The following is a 17,296-nucleotide window of genomic DNA, read 5'->3' as shown; positions in this document are numbered from 1 at the left end:
CCATTAGCCTAATTTAACTGGTTGTGTGAATCTGGGCAAGTTGCTTAGCATTTCTGTTCCTCTTTTCCCTACCTGTGAAACAGAGATAGTAAAAATATCTAGTAAATAAGTTAGTGGATGATAATAATCATTGTACGGGTTGCTCCCCAAAAAAGAAAAGTTCCACTTCACATTAGATTTTTACAGCAAGTACCAAAGGGATAATAAATTGGAGGAGCTTGAGAATTACAGGCTTATTTCTTTAAACATAAGTTGTACTCTTCCTTCATTACACTGTCCCCTTGCTCAGGAATGGCCTAGCCCCATTTCCCTCCCCTTGCCCCTTCTCTGGTCTTGGTCTGAACATCCTGTTAAGACAGGGACCACACACACATCCCGAACACTCCCTCACTCCAGCCCTGATCACAGTGGGTTCAGGTCTCAGGACACCGATCTCCAGGAAAGGGCCCCTTTCCCCACCCTCAAGACCTCCCTTTATCAGAGGAAATGTCTATTTGAGTCATTCTCGTTGAAGCACAGGTCAAAGTAAGTGAAATGAATATGTAACTACCAGGCTGTGTGGAAGAATATCCCTGATAACAGGAAGACTGAATGTCCAAGTCACTCAAGGAGTCCCAATTCTTACCATGTAAAATTTCAGGATTTAAACGAACTCAATGTGAAAAATAAACATTTATTACAAAAAGTGGTTTTGACATTTAAAAATGAAAGCAAACAAAGTGTTTCCCAACTCAAAGGGGCCGTTATGCCGGGGTGCTAAATTCCAAGGCTGTAGTAACTGCCTCACACTCATCACCAGTGACCCAGGGGGTGGGGGGCCATTCACCTCAGACTTCCAGGAGCAGTGATCCCTTCTGCTTCCCTGTGGCCTTTGCTCCACATCCCTCCCAACCGTGATACAAGACATACTTTAAAAATCTTATTCTTACTGAATCATTTTATAATCTCTTTTATTATGCAATTAGGTTTACTTTTCATCTGGAAAATTTTAAACTTAACTATAGTTTGTTTTTTGTTTTTCCTTTTGGATGCTTGACAGAAAACTCGTTTCTGTTAGGGATTTCTAGATCAGGGAATAGAATATGGCAAAGTAATGCTCAGCATCCTCCAAAGAAGCAAAACCACTCGTTTGCCCTCTTGGTAATTAATAGCCTGGGGGACTGTGGTAGATGGGAAATAAATTTAAGGGTCAGGTGTTCAAATGAGAAGAGGAAGGCAGGGACAGGCAGGCCCATGGGGCTTACACCTATGCTCACTCCCAACTGGTCTCAGATGGTCTTTTTCTTAGACATCTGTCCCACCAAATAAAGTAGTTACTAATTTAAACTACTACAAAGTAGTTCTCCAAATGGTTTGGGAAATCCTCCTGCCTCAGGCTCTGGAGCAGTTTTTCCTGCAGCCTTAAAGAAGTCTATTAGTGCATCTGGGGGCAGAGGTGGCAGCGGGGGGACTTTCTCCTCACGCTCAGGGACCCAGACCAGTGGCACCCCAGAGCTCACACCTGCTTTGCCCAGGGCGCCTCCTCCGGCAGAGGAAGGCAGCCACAAGAGGACTCTGGCACAAGCGCCTAATGTTCAGAAGCTCTACCTGGGACAGGAACCAGGAAGGGAAGGACAGGGAGCTGGGGACCAGCCCAGGTTGCTGGCAAGCAGGGTGTCAGGCATTTTCCTGTTTGTACAAAGGGGTCTAGGCACCTCATCTCCCCCACTCCTCACAATAAGCTCTGACAAACCAAGTTTTTATTTCCAGCAACATCCATACACACAAACACAATCTCACCAAACAGCTAAGCTCTCCAACACACACTCGATATCAGCAGAGCTAAGACCACACAGCACGCACACAAAGCTCAGCCACGAGCAGCCTGTTACAGACACCGCACAGCCCTGCAGGCGCAGCTGGCAAGAGCCCTTCCAGGGGTTCCGACCAAGGAAAGGGTGACGGCTTGACTACCAGCTCCGGCTTTGTTTCCTTTACATCAGTGGTTTTGAACCTCCCCTCCCTGCATCCCGACGGCTCATTCTCCACACAAAGCTCCTGCTTTTCCTTCACACCGGCTGGTGTCAGTCGGCTTGAGCTCAGGAGGAAAACTGCAGGAGAACCCCAGAACTTCCCGCAGGAGACAGAAGAAAGTAGGCAGCACATGCAAAACACACTTGATGTCATCACCAAACGACGACTTCAGTTGCTCTGGTCTCCAGTCCCCACGTTAGAACACCTGGTTCTGGTCCTCAGTACGGGAGGGGCCCGGGAACTAGGCTCAAGAACCCTGTTGAAGGGCCACTATACATGGGGGTGCAGGGGGGGCAGTGAGGTCAACAGTCATTTGGGGCTCCTGCCTGACCCACCCCCCTTCCCGGGATGGGGAACGAAAGCTTTAAACATGTCCCAGGCCACTCGGCAGTGGCAGGAAAGGGAGGGGGAGGGGAGGAGGAGGAAGGGGCATACACAACTGACATTATTAAAAAACACATCCTAACTAAAAGTGGGGGTCCCTGTGGGGGGCTAGATGCACAGGCATCCTGTGAAACAGGTGTCAGGGGCCGGAGTCTGGTAGCACCCGAGTACGGCGAGCAGAGGACGGGAGCCGAGCTGGACTAGCCTCACACCAGGAACGACGAGGTCTGTCTGAACTCCCCCTGTGGAAACAGCACGTCCAGTCACCTCTCTTCAGGCCTCTCCTGCTGACAACCCCTGCCCCACAAACACAGGCCAGAGGAAGCCCCTCCCTGTCCCACGGCAGGTATACTCACTGCGCTTCGAGCAGCGGGCTGGCTGTAAATCACCTTCTTACTTGAGGTCCTACAGACAAACCAAGACGGAGACGCTCAGTCCCCAAGTCCCGCCCCTAACCTTGGCTTGCCAGCTTTGGAGGCCAGAACTGAGAATGTCACAGAAGCGAAGCATTCTCAGCAGGGAGGGGTGGACAGAGGGAGAAAGGGAAGCACAGGCCACAGCGAACGGGCAGAAAGCAGGCGTCTTCCCTACCAGCCTGGTGGCCTCCACCTCCAACCCCTTCCCCTGGGCCCATCTCAGCTTCCAACCACACGCATCCATGTGTTCAGCCTCAGAGCGTGCCAGGACAGCACCTCACTCACCCTTTTTTTGCTCCTGAAAGAGAAGAAGTGGTACTATGAGTGTCACCAGGAAAGATGACAGCGTGGCGCAGGACAGGGGACTTGCAGGTGGCCCAGAGCCACAGGTAACTAGTGCTCCCTGGGTGACAGTCCTGCACACGTGGGCTCAGCACTCACGGGGCACCCGAGAACCGGGCCCTGAAGCGGGGAGGGTACAGAGGAGAGCCTTTGAGGGCAAACACTTACTGTCAAAGTAGCCCCGGCTATAGGCAAACCAGACGCCAAAAATCAGCAATCCAAGGAGAATGAGCGTCACCAGGACAGCTGCCACGATGCCCCCCACATTCATCTCCGCTACGAGGCACAAACGGAAGGCCTGTCACCCGAATGCTCTCACAGTACTGGCAAGCCCGCCAAGGCCAGGGCCACAGTCCCCACCCCAGGCCTGAGCCCCAGCCCCTGCCTTCTGCGCTCACCAGCTTCCATGCGTACAGCGTCTGACCTCACGGGTGTCCCATACCCATTCTGAGCCTGACAAGTGTACTCGCCACTATCGGAGGCAGACACGGGATCAAAGACCTGGAGGAAACAAATTGGCTTCCTGCTTGAAGAGGCCAAGCACCCAGCCTTCTGTCTTCTCACCCCAGGGCCAGGTTCACCTGGCTGCTTGCTCTTCCTCTCCACCTCCAGGGCTTCCAGAACGGTGCCCTGCCCCACACCCTTCACCCCTATGCCATTCATACCAGCTCCCCTGTCTTGTGGTACAGGCTGTAGGAAGAGTTGCTGAAGGCACGGTTACTCTTGGGCTCCGTGGGCATCAGCACCCCGTCCTTGAACCAGTAGTACTCAGAGGGCGGGGACCCATCCTTCTCTGAACAGGTCAGCACAGCCCGGGACCCGATGGTGGCAGAGGGGGGGATGTTCACGGCAGGCTTGGATGGAGGAACTGGAAAGGGAGAGAAGGTGCTGGTCACGAGGGCAGGGAGGGCACTGAGAGGCTCCCACCCCGCCCGTCGGCACCAGGCCCCGTCCTTTACCATGCCCTCGTTTCCCCCAGCCAGGGGCTTTGCCCCAGCTCTGGCAGTACTGTGACCCCGAATCCCCCCACCACGAGCATTCTCCCCAACAAGATCCAAAGCTCAGCAGAGCCTGCTAAGGGTTTAGGGAAGCAACTGATTCCCAGCCCACACGGGAGACACATGGCATGTACCAAGCACGATGAGCTGGACGGTGACCTCCCCATAGGTGTTGCCGCCTTCGTCAGAGACCATACAAGTGTACATGCCCGTGTCCTTCCGGGTCACCGAATGGAAGGTGATGCCACTGGGCGAGAAGGTAACTCGGTCCTCATAGGAAGCTACCAAGAGAAAGACACGGGGCGGAGTGAGCTGCAGCGCTGGAGGGAAGGCCATGGGGCTGGAGCCCCAGGGTGCGCCCCTCCCTGGATGCTCAGCCAGCCCTCCACGACCTGGGCAGGGACAGGAAGGAGAAGGCTCACCCGTGATCTTGTTGTTATAGCACACGAGGCTGGTGATGTCGCCTTGGGCAAACTTCCACTCCACGCGGGGAGAGGAGAAGCCAGAGTAGGAGCAGGACAGCTTGGCGGCTGTGGAGAGGATCAAAGTGAGCGGGAGAAAGGCGCAGGCGGCAGTGGAGGGGGGAAGCGGCCCCAACCCTGCCCGGGCTGCCGCTCCCCAGGGCCCCGGGGGTCCGCACTCGCCTCCCGCCATCCGCGACCCTCCACAGCCCCTTCCAACTCACGCTTATTCTCAGCAACTCTGACTTCAGGTTCGGAAGTGTACACTGCACCCCTGCCTGCCGCCAGGGAGCCTGAGGAGGGGGGTGGCCATCAGGAGTGGGCAGAGGGATGCCGTGGAGGAGGGGGAGCAGCCCCAGCTGGAGGGGCAACCAAGGTGGGGCTTTCCAGAAGCTTCTCCACGCTGAGACCCAACATGACAGCATCCAAGCAACTCGAGCTCCTCCCAGATCTCATGCCCTCACCTAAATATCTTCTTTAAAAGGTTTTTGCTACAACTGCAGACCAATACTTCTTTTATTAATGGAAATATTTCTTTCCAATGCAATGTCTTCATTTTTTCATTTTTCCCTCTGAAACTCCCAAAAAATCTAATTAGATTCCCACTACTCCTCCAAGAGCAGCTTCCCAAGTGACACTTCATGGTTAAGAGGCGGCTTCCCAACAAGTAATTGCAGCCACTTGTCAGACAATCCTGGCAAGAAGCCAGCAAAGCTGGAGGCAAGGGAGGAGAGGAGAGGGAGGGGCAATAATGAGGATAATAATAATACTCGACATTTGTAGGGCATTTTGTGCTTTTTGAAGTGTTTTCACATACACTGTACCATTTGATCCTTGCAACAAGCAGGACAGATCAGCAGGACAAGTTATTATTACCCCAACATTACAGGAGAAACCGAGACAACCAGAAGCAGAGAAACGTGCCTACGACCACACAGCTGGTTCTGAGATGGGGTCAGACCAGAACTGGGCTCCAGTCACCTCATTAGAATCTCTTCCTGCCCCATGGAAAGAAAGGAAAAGCTGTGTGTGGAGAGAGGAGGCGAGAAGAGACCAGGCTAATTAAATTACATGGTGGGAAGAAGGGAGCAGGGTTCAGGGGGGGCCCAAACATTCCAAAATGGGCAGCAGTGACAAGACTCCAGGGGAGGGGACGATGGGCACCACACCCACCCACGTGTTCAAAGCATGAACTCACGAAAACCGTATTTAGGCTTCAAGTCAGATGCTGCCTTTGACAGATGGTAACTTTCCTTTAATCACTCACTTAACTGAATAGGGTCTCTTGACCTCTGAGGCTCCCTTTTCTCACGGAACAGGAAGGGCTTGAACTGAATGCTCTTCTGAAGTCCTTTAGGTTCTTTTCTGCGTGTAGCATTAAAGTTTAGAGACATATTTTTCAATCTGATGAAACAATACTTACTGTGAACTAGTCCAGATAAATAGTCTCTCCCCAATTTTACAGGTGAGAAAATTAGGTGTCTTAAAGGCTAGTTAAATGGCTGGCTAATTTTCACTGCTAGGAAATGGCAGAGCTGAGATCAGCATACTCCTTTTTTTCCTTATTATACCATACTTTTGTAAACCAGGCTGTTTCTCAGAAAGTCATGGGTTTAATGAAAGCAAACTATGTAATAAAATAGCAGTCTTTAAAAGTCAGTTCCATTTGATCTATAAATTATTTCTAATATTACCTTGTATCTGTGTATTTGGCATGACATTTTAATAATCTATAATCAAATGTAGTAACAGATACAGAAATTAAATCAGGTAGCCTTTACTGAATTGAAAATTGAGGACGTGAAAGTCCTTTACTCAGCTCCCATCAAGAATGCTGACAATGAAACACTTTGATTTTTGCCTAAGCCAGCTTCCTCTGCTCTGGTCTTGCAGACTTCGTTTTTGTCTTTGTTTTAAGATTCTCAACTTTTACCATTCGCTACCTGTGATGCTCGAACCAGATGTCTCTTCAGGAATGAAGGACTTGCCCCAGCTGCGGGGCCTGCTGCCGGAAGGCCCTCAGCCCCCAGCCCTCCTTGAGGATTGGCCAGCACACTGCCCTGCCCAGGGCCACACCTCCTACCAGGGGCAGGGAGAGCCAGCAGCCAGTGCTTGCCCAGGAATGAGAGGAGGAGGGAAGTACAACTCCCCAACTCAGGACAACACTGAAGACTATTCCTGCTTTGAAGCTCCCTGTGGACTAGGCGAGGCCGCACTGGGTCTACAACCAACCAACTTCTCCCTCTGCCCAGTCCTGCTTCCTTCCCCTCTGTTCCACAGGGGCGGATCCCAAGAGCGCTCCCTAATAAACGTGCTGGTACAGTAAATGACACCTTAGTCAGCTTCCCGAGGACCCAGCCTATGATGCCCAATAAAGAAGAACTTCTAATTAAACTAAACACTAGCCTTTGAAATAAAGGACCACCAGAATAAAATAAAATAAAAATCACAGCATAGGGATTTGAGCTAAGTTCTTCTGCATCCTCTCAGATCACCAGATCTAAAACACTCAGGAATCGTACCACATCCATACACAAACATTACTGGGCTCCAGGCAGCTTCCCTTTCTTATCAGCCATGACTGCCCTTCACCTCAATGCCTTCTCACCTCCCTGCAAAGCAGGCCTGCTCATGACTGCCCAGGGCCCGACTGCAGTACTCAGAACTTGACAGTGACTGCACATCACGCCCCGGGTCAGGTCCAGCCTCACCACCATGCCCTTCCCGTCTCCAGAGCACACCTCAGCCATCCTGGCCCACATGCCCTTCTCATTCCTCAGCAAGCCTCTGGAACCGGACTGCCTTCATGTAAATGCCAGCTCTGTTATCTACTAGGCGGTGCGACCCAGGCAAGCCATGTAGCCAATCAGAACCGCAGTTTACCCACCTGTAAAACGGGGCTAATAGCAGGTTCTGCATCAAAGGGTGGCTGTTGAGAGTTAAACAAGCTAATTCAAGTAAAACAATGTCTGACCAACAGGAAGCACCAAATAAACATTATTTCTTATTATTATCATCATCCGCCCATACATCCTTCTGTATACACTTCTTTTTCTGACTACAATTTTTTTCTTCAATAAGACATATAATTAAATATAAATACTATCTGAAAAATGTTTATACTCCAGCCCACCAAACCATCTCTCGTCTCTCACTGTAGCTGCCTTGGAAAGGCTGGGACCCTCGTGGATGGATGCAGAGCTGAGGGCTTCCCCTCGCCATATCTCATTTGCATAAGGACACCCACGGTCTCCTTGCCCGTTGCCCTATCTTATATTTTCCCTTGCCGCACAGTGGCCCCCCTCTTATGCCCGTAGCCTCAGATGGATACACATACAAATGTCCTACCAATGCCCATGATAAACCGACACAAAAGGAAATTTCATTTCCCATGTGGTCTTTAATTTACTCTAAGTTTACAACAGAAACGTCACTAAGTCAAAGGCATGGATACCGACTTGGGGACGTTCACTTAATCTCGCACCCCTCTAGCTGGAATCCTCCCCTCTCTTCCTCTCGGAATTTCCTACCATAGGCCACACACAGTTTCCGGCCCAGCACACGGGTCACCACTCAGCCCTAGAGCAGTATGTCTTTGGCTCTAACCTCGGAATTAAAATGACTTCTGCCAAGGTCGCCAATCATGGTATTCCTCAATTCTAAGATGCCCTGATTATAAAGTACAACACTGACATAATAATAGCTTCTTGGGGAAAAAATTACAATATAATTTACATAGGCCATAAGTCACATCCCAAATTCCAAAGCATTAATGTAGTGTTAGAATTAGGATACCCAGTATTTCCTTTTTCAGTTACCTTCTGTGACCTCTGTAAGACCTCGGACCCTGCTATCAACCTTCCTCAGATGTCACTCCGCCCCCTGGTTTCTGTGTACAGCCCCTCGGGTCCACCCCCGCCTCTGAGTTTTGTCTTATTCTCCTTGAACTTTGCTTCCTCTGTCCATTCCTTAGTATTAGTGACCCCCAGCATTCCATCCGCGGCCTTTTCTCCTCTCCATATTCTCTCTAGGAAATCCCAAGCACAGACCAAAAATTGATCTACATCCAAGTAGGGTCAGTTCCAGCGGCCACCTCTCAGCTGAGCTTCAAACTGGCAGATGGGGCACACCCAAATGAAGGAGGAAAAAAAAATCAATCTTTAAAAAATGGTAATACTAGCAAAAAAAAATTTTTTTTTTAACTATTCAATTCTCAGAAAAAAACAAGCGCTGTATTAATCTTTTTTTAAACTTAGGTCCATAACTTAAAAATCAGGTTTTTTAACAAATTTGCCTCCTAGTTTTAAAATGGAATTAAAGTTCTCTGCATATTGGAAATTTCCACCTGCCATTCTACAAAAGGGACTGACTGCTATACCCCGGCTTCAGTGCGTCTGTAGGTGCCAACATGCACAATAGCACAGGCTGACTTCCTGCATCCAGGGACAGTAAGCAGAGCCCAAAGCATTAGAAGTCAGGATGTTTCTAAAGCAAGGTCTAAAATAGCAGCAGTGAGGGAAAGATGTGAACCCACGTACAATACCCTCACTGTCTTCATAGCTGCAAAAGCTACAAAGAGACTCCAAGTAGGCCCAGGTCCCCTGAAAAAGGGACCCCTACCTACAGCACTGCTCTTTTTTGCAAAGGTCATCTTCGGACGGTTTACGGTTGTTACAGACTGAATTCTGTTCCCTCAATGTCCCTGTGTGGAAGCCCTAATGTGCTGTGCCTCAAGATGTGATTCTTTGGAGACAGGGCCTTTACCAAGGTAGGCAAGTTAAAATGAGGCCCTTAGGACCTGCCCTTATCCAATCTGACTGGTGTCCTTATAGAAAGAGACACCAAGGAACAGAGGCCACAACTGTGTGAAGAGGCAGGAAGTGGGCAGCCATCTGCAAGCCAAGAAGAGAAGCTTCAGAAAACCAACCCAACCAGCACAGTGACCTCCAGAACTGTGAGAAAATAAACTGCTGTTATTGAAGCCATCCAGTCTGTGGCATTTCGTTAAAGCAGCCTAAGCAGACTGATACAAAGGTCTAAGCCGGGGCTCAGCAGTGGACATCCTGGTTGAATCCCCAGTGACTGCAGCCTTGACTTTAGTAAGTATGGTGACATTGTTGCACAATAAAAAGATCAACATTCTGCACAGCAAATAATAGTACTTGTCTCACAGGGTTTTTGCAGACTTTCTATGAAATAATGCATATAGGACACCAACCCTAATGGGAGGGCTTGTGTGTCATTTCTTCCATGACTCCACTGGTTGAGGCCCTTACAAAACCTTGCCCAGATTCCACAGGAAGACCTTAGACTCTCCTTCAGCCTCCTTCATCAACAAATGGGAGAAGATATTTGCAAATCATGTACCTGATAAGAGGTTAATGTCCAAAATATATCAAGAACTCATACAACTCAACAGTAAAAAAACCCAGTCTGCTTAAAAAGCAAGCAGTTGATCTGCATAGACATTTTCCCATAGAAGACATACAGACGGCCACCAGGCACATGAAAAGATGCTCAATATCACTAATCATCAGGGAGATGCAACCAAAACCACAATGAGATAGGCAGGGGAAGAGAAGATGAGTTAGGCAAAGACTTGGGGAGGTGGTGATTCAGGCATTATTATCTAAATCAATCTCTGCATGTTGCCACACAGGTCAGAAGAGAGTTGGTGGTGTATACACCTGTAAGACTGAGGATATAATTCCTGAAAATCACTATGTGTCTGAATAATAAAACTCTGGCAAATTGTATTTTCCAAAATGGACATACCCATCTACATAGTTATCTCACCCCCACCCCACACCCTTTTCTTACATTTTGACTGAAGGAGAGTCAGAATTCCTTCCTCTTCAATATGGGCAAGGTTTTGGGAGGGCCTCAACCAATGGAGTAATGGAAGAAATGACAAATGCCCTCCCATTAGGGTTGCTGCTTTATATGAATTATTTCATTAGAAATTCTCTGCAAAAACCCTGTGAGACAAGTACTACTGTTATTGTCCCGTTTTATAGATGAGAACACTGAGGCTTAGACCAGTTGCCCAAAATCACACAGCTACAAACAGCAAGGTGGGAATCTTCACCCTAGTCTGCCTAATTTCAAGGCTCCAAAACTATGATGCTACATAAGGATTTCCACTGCAGAAGCAAGGAAAACCCATCCAACCTTCAAGACCCTGTTCAAATGTCTCTTGATCCATGCCTTCCCCCCGTTAAAATTAATCTCTCTCCAACTTCCAGGAATACAGCCTAAGAAAATAATGAAGACACTGTGTACAAGAACAATTTAATATTATTTAGTACAGCAAAGAAAAAGAAAACAACCTAAATGCCCAATAAAAGTTGAACAGTTAAGTAAATTACGCTTATAGCCATACAGCTGAACACTACAGAACTCATTTTAAGTACATTCTGCTTAAAATATATATATTTTCAAGTGTATATTCTGCTTAAATATATATATATATATATATATCACATTTATTCAAAGAGGAAAGACTAGAATGAAATACCAACAATGAATATTTATTTCCAGATAATAGGTTTACAAGTGACTTTTTTCTATATTGCTCTGTGTTTTTGATTTCTCTACATAGGGTATGTATCATTTCTTAGTAAAACAATTTATCTTTTTTAAAAAGTAACACTTTCCTCTTGTATGTTCCCAAAACATTTTGTACTTTGATGGCAGCTCCTGGTACACTCAGCTCTGTATTCTACTTAGTTGATATAAGCCTGTAGTTTCCTGGGAACAGAGAAACCAACTTAGGTTTTTGCATCCACCGCAGCCCCTAGCATTGCGACTGCGCTTTCCTAGAGAAGGCACTCTGTGAAAGCGACGCTGTGATGAGAAGACAGGTGGCCACAGGGGCTCACAGAAGGCAGAGGCGTCACTTAACGGAACCCGGCAGCAAACAGCCACCCCTCGTACATATAGGTCAAACCCACCACAACAGAAAAGCTACCTCCTTCCCCTGCTTTTATTAAAGGGTCTTTCTTTTCTCTATGTATCCTGTTAAATTTGAATTTTCCTCAAGTTGCTTTCATGCCATGAGTTTGACTTCATTTTTTTTAAAAGGAAGGAACAGGAAGGAAGCCGGCCAACCAGCCAGTCTCTCTGGTTTTCTCTAAGAATGCATCCAGAAACATCCCCTCTAGGCTTTTGAGCCTCCTAGGACCCACCGCTCTCAGCTGCAAGGGGGACAGAGCAGCGGACAGGGCCTCTGAAAGCCACCAGCTGCAGCGCGCTCACCAGGCTGTTGTGACCAATGCTCTCTTAAGTGTCCCTCAGAGCTTCTTGATAGTAGGTTATAGCTCTGGAGGAAGGTGCCATTTTACCCTACACAGGTGCTATTCATTTTTTTATCCCTAATCCCCAGTACACTGCTCAGAACGTAGTGAACACCAATGTCTACTGGATTAACAAATGAATGCGACATTGCAATGCCGTGAGAACCTGGACCTAGGACTTCCAGTCCCAGGTTTGCCCTTTCCTCCCCACCACTCACCCTGCAGACTGAACTTGTCCCTGGAGGTTGGGGTGGGGCAGATAAGGAATGCGTGGGCAAGAGGAAGCCTCTGTGAGTCAACAACAGGGTGGGTTCAGTCTCAACAGCCCCCCTTGGCTGCACTTTCAGTGACTCTGATGGCCAGCACGCCCTCCCAGGAGGCAGCACAGGACAAGAGAGCTTTCACTCCGCCCCCTCCTGCCCTCCCTAGAATTTCCAGTTCTACCAGCTCAGCTCTTCCCCTCCCCCACCCATCCCCCCATTACAAGGGATGGCTGGTGTGGCCCAGGGCTCGCTCCAGAGGCCTGGCATCACACTTCCAGCCAGCCAGCTGCTTCCGCCGGTCCTACCCCCACACTGTGAAACAAATGACACAAGCTGGACTTTAGACAGAAACCTCGCTTATCAGGAAGTCCCAGGCTGATGAACTCTTGAGTTTTCTATGCCTGGAAAAGCCCAGTGTCATCCACTCACATGGCTTCCCACAGCCCCTCACAACACTGAAACCTCTTCCACAATTACACCTGTCAATGGTCCTCCAGATCTTTCCTGACCCTCTACAAAGAAGCAGGTCTGAGTTTACAAGTCCCCAGGGTCTCTCCTGCATGCTAACAGACGTGACAAACAAGCTCCATTATTTCCTACTCTATCCCATAAACTGTGTGTAGCTTTTCAATCTATCTCTGAGCAGAGGTGTCAGCCACTTCAGTGTCCACAGAACAGGGGCCCCTTGGTCAGTTGACATGTGTGTGTCGGGTAGGGGGATCCTAAGGGCCAAGGCCACAGTACCTGTAATACCAGTATGAGAAGATTGCCAGGGTATGTTAAGTGGAATAAACGAGATGGAAAACACATCAGAATTACGTAATGTGCCTCTTTTTGTGTAAATAAAGGGAGATGAATAAATACATATTTATATATACTTGTATCTGTATAACAAAACACTGAAAAGATACCTAAGAAACTATGGGGAGGCACAGCATGAACAGAAACACAGTGGGAGTGAGACACTTAGTACCATTTTGATTCTTGAACCATGTCAATGTAGTAACCAGTTCAAATAAATAAACCTTTTAAATTACAGTAGTTCACCCAAACCAAAACTAGGCTGGAGACCCCAGATAAGCCCAGATCACAAAGGAACTTCAGAGAAACACCACAAAGTGAGTGTTCTTGAGCCAGGAGGTGAAGACTAAGGGATGGAATTCCACTCACTACCACTCATTTCCTACTTCCAGCTGTGGCCGGCCACTAGTTTCTAGCTTCTGGTTTCTAGGGAACTGTTTTTCCTGGTAGTCAGTTCCACAGTGGGGGAAGCGAGGGCAGCGGGAGGGAAAGGAGAGAGTGGCTGACTCACCATCTACAGTTCAAGGTAAAGCCAGCAAAACTGAACTGCACAACTAGAGGGGCTTGAGTGGGAAACATCAGTAGGAAACACCAGGACTCAGACAGACCCAGACCCAGGATAGCAGTTCCTCCCTCCTGAAACGCTGCAGGGGCGGCCGGGGAAGTGGGGCGAAAGAGCAGGGTTCCAGCCTAGCTTCCCCTCTTCCCTGTGGTTATACCCAAAGTCATCTGACTCACACACCACTCCGCTTGAGCAGAAATGCCTCTCCAGCACTGGGAGATAGCTAGAAACTTTTCTAAGTTCAGGCTCTCTAGGGAGGACTAATATTCTTGTTCACTAGTTTTGCTTCTTCTAAGCCCAGTTCTCCCAGTGTCTAGCTTCCAATCCCAGCCCCAGGAGGCTCAGGCCTCCCTCTCCATTAGGTTCCCCAAGCTGGGATTGGGCCTTGCTTGACTAGCTGATCGTATTTTGCCCTTTCTCTTCCCTCCCTGATCACAGGGCCACACTGAGGAGCAGCTGTGGAGGGAGGGAGACCATGTGGGCATCCCGTATACCCCGCTGACAGGCAGACTAGATGCCCAAGGAAGAGCCTCCACTTTTTTACTCTTGCCATTTGGGACCTAGCAGTGTCTCTCCCTGCTTCCTCTGACCTACTCTAGTAGGGGCAGCAATCTTTCACACTCCCCAAATCCAAAAGGGGATAACAGCTGCCTAATAATAATCCCTTCATGTGTATGTAATGTAGCTATTATCCCAGCTGATCCTCAGGGCAAGGTTAGGACAAGTATTATTACTGCTATTCTACAGATGAACAGACTAAGCTATTAGCTAAGACCACAAATAAGGCAGAGAGACAAGCTAGAAGCAGGTGGGGTAACCTGGCTCCCATTTCTACCTTCCTGCACTAAGCAAATCACTCTCCCCAGGTGTAGCCTGATTTACACGTGAAAAGGTCAGTCCCACCATCCCACACTTGTTAGGACACATTGTCAGGTTAAACTAAGGCAACATCATCTCAGGCTCCCCCAGAAGCACCCTTGATTCCCTGAACAGACTAGAGGACATCCCCAAGCTCAGAATGGTGCTGTGACAATTCTTTCAGTGCCAGTATGTGAGTATTGTGGGATTATCACAGTATAGAAAATTAAGGGACGAGAAAAAAAAGGAAAGAGGAAAGGGGAGGACTTAGCTCCAGGAAGCTTTAAGCCTGACAAATACTGTCATAGATAGTCACTGACTCAGAAGCGTCTAGGTGTGGGGGGAGAAAGTACTGGTTCAGAACAAGGGTTAGCAAAGTCTCTAGTACTGAGTACTACACCGAAACAAAACATGGCCGTGGGTGTCACTAGAAGTTACAAGAAACAGGAAGAATAGGTGAGGGCTAAGAAAAGAATGGAAACTGAAAAAGAGAAAATGGAGGAATCGAACGACAAGGATAATAAGTGAGAGAAGAAAGAATCTAGTGGGAAAGAAAAAATTTAAAAGATAAGATAGTGGACTCTGGGGCATATCCCAAGCTGATGCTTGCGATCAGGGTTCCTGTGCTATATGCAATGCCCCAGACGCTGGATCCTGGAGAGGAAAGGGGAGAAGGGGGTCAGGGGACTTTGGTTCCATTCCCAGGTCATTTTGTCCACGTGGAAAAGTCATTTCCCCTCTTTGGACGTGTTTCCTTATCTGTACAATAGAGGATCAGACTTGCCTCTGGTCCAGTCCACCCCAGTGGTTTATATTTCCATGATAAAGGACAAAGGACTAGTCAACCCATCTGTTGAAGGGCAGGAAATCTGTTTCCACCCTTCAAAACTGAGCAAAATGAATTGCATTATAACCCCGACACTGATTCTAATGGTTCATTTCTTTTACACTTCCTGAAACATGGATCTTGAGGAAAAAGCAAAAATTCATACTGATCACACACGGACACAAACTATCCACAGAATGACCGGCCCAGACACTCAAGAATAAGAGGGAGACACGTACAGGTGCTGACGCAGGCTGACTGGGCAAGGCAGACCCTATACTCAGCCTGGCACACACACACCCCACAGACAGAGGCATGCCTCAGCAAGCCGGCCCCAGTGTTCACAGGAAGGGCCTTTACAAAGGAAACAAAACCTCTCACACCGGCCAGGGGGAGGGCTGAGTGCTGGTTCTGAAATGCATCCAGCCAACCAACGGGCAGGTCCGCCCCCTGGGAATAGTAACTCGACAACAACATATATTACGGGCTCTCGAGGTAGTTATTCCAGAATGGAACTTTTGAGTGCTGTGCTCTGGGAAATACCAAATCTCAATTTTATTTCCTCTTCAGACTTGCACCCAGACACCAAACACAGAGCAACTAGAGCAACCCAAAGACCCAAGGGAGCTCAAGAGACCCTTTCAGTAACAGGCAGGCAAAGAGGCTTCCACGCCAGCCCACCTCCATTAGATTTTCTTTGAGGGGCACAGTATCCAGCAGACTCAGGGGGTGAGAGGCTCTCCTCTGGACTGTTCGCGGATGCTAGATGCGTGTTGGGGGGGCAGGACGGCTGCCAGGGGCGCATGGAGGAGGATGGCAGACTAGACGTACACGACGCTCCCGCCCGCTCTCACCAGTATGTGAGGATGGGGGACATGGAAGGAACCCCTTGTAGTTATTTTTGGTAGCTGTGCGGAAGGAGCAGGTCCCTCGCGGGGGATGCCAGGAAGGATCACACTTCACCGGTGTGGGGGAGGGGAGCTGGCCACTCCCCAGGCTGCGGGGAAGCGGGAACGGCGCCGAGCGCGGAGGACTAGGAGGGTGAAGCTGGCAGGTTTCTCAACTCCTCCCGTCCCGCGGGCAAGGGGCGTGGGGCGCACCTTCCTCCAACCTCCGACCCGACCTATCTTTCCTCCCGAACTCTGGGAACTTACACAAGACCACCGTTGTGAAGAGAGGCAACTGTTTCCTCCAGGCTTTCGCTTTTGTCCCCATCATGACCAGGATACCAATGCGACAGCAGCCCCCGCAGACCCGGGAACACACACGGCTTCGCCGACAGCAGCGCTGGGACTGAACTCGGAGCGCCAAGTTGAGCCCAGCCCTGCCCTGCCCTCCGCGTCGGATTGGTCGGAGCCCCGCCCCTGCACATTTCCATTGGTGGAGAGAGCCGCCGCTCCGGTGAGTGGTTCGCAGTCTCCAGGTGAGGCTCCGCCCACCGCTCCCCGCCGGGCCCGATTGACGCCCTTCCAAGCTGGAGCCGCCTCCGATTGGCCCAGGAGGCTGTCGCGTAGGAGACCAATTCCTCACCTTGTGCAGGTGAGGACACCCTGATTGGACGGCGCTCCTGAAGTAGAGACTTTCTGACTGGCTGGGTTCTGAGCTGTGCTGCAGGCCTTGGAGGAGTACCTCAAAGGGCGGAGAAGGTGGTGGTCCTGCGGCCTTGCTGAGCGCCGCCTGTTTGTTTTTTCTTGTTTGTGTTATTTGGAGGCAAACTGCGGGGTGCTGCAGAAACCTTGGCCCCGTCCTTTGGCAAATGAAAACTACACATAATATGCAAGGGTGAGGGGAGAAGAACAAGACAGAAGTGGAACGATACCTTCATGCCCCCAAACCGTGTTTCTCTGCCGGGCCCATTTGCAGAGTTCACCAGCTTTGAGGGACCGTGCAGAGGGAAGGGAAGGAAAAGAGAAGGGAAAGGAGCCCTCGACTCAAAAGTGGGAAAAGTAATAATAATTACATTACCTCAAGCGGAACGTTAGACATATATACACCAAACACACCCAGGTAATCCAAACATGCTCTGTAAACATCACTGTGAGTGACAGTGGGTATGTCCCATACACATGTTGGATCT

At 49.3% G+C, this 17,296-nt stretch overlaps 1 protein-coding gene across 1 annotated transcript; it reads right to left on the bottom strand.

The window, feature by feature from the left end:
• Window positions 1–653: 653 nt before the first annotated feature.
• Window positions 654–16,541, bottom strand: F11R (F11 receptor). The gene is made up of 10 exons (XM_036922756.2): window positions 16,374–16,541; window positions 4,839–4,907; window positions 4,576–4,683; window positions 4,288–4,434; window positions 3,821–4,023; window positions 3,554–3,656; window positions 3,324–3,431; window positions 3,099–3,111; window positions 2,754–2,802; window positions 654–2,639 (listed from the first exon to the last, which is right to left on the bottom strand). The coding sequence occupies exons 1-10, from the start codon at window positions 16,435–16,437 to the stop codon at window positions 2,604–2,606; spliced, it is 900 nt and encodes a 299-aa protein (XP_036778651.1). The 5' UTR covers window positions 16,438–16,541; the 3' UTR covers window positions 654–2,603.
• Between the last annotated feature and the right edge of the window lie 755 nt (window positions 16,542–17,296).

Source organism: Manis pentadactyla, chromosome 19 (genome assembly GCF_030020395.1).
Source record: "Manis pentadactyla isolate mManPen7 chromosome 19, mManPen7.hap1, whole genome shotgun sequence".
Taxonomy (NCBI): Eukaryota; Metazoa; Chordata; class Mammalia; order Pholidota; family Manidae; genus Manis; species Manis pentadactyla.
Note: the sequence above shows the minus strand (reverse complement) of the source record. Positions and strands in the feature narration are given on the sequence as shown.

Coding starts and splice junctions, on each gene's coding strand:
- F11R (XM_036922756.2), bottom strand. CDS start 16,437: ATGATGGGGACAAAAGCGAAAGCCTGGAGGAAACAGTTGCCTCTCTTC. Junction 4,908..16,373: donor CTTCACAACGGTGGTCTTGT/GTAAGTTCCCAG, acceptor CCCCCTCCTCAG/GCTCCCTGGCGGCAGGCAGG. Junction 4,435..4,575: donor CTATAACAACAAGATCACGG/GTGAGCCTTCTC, acceptor TTCTCTTGGTAG/CTTCCTATGAGGACCGAGTT.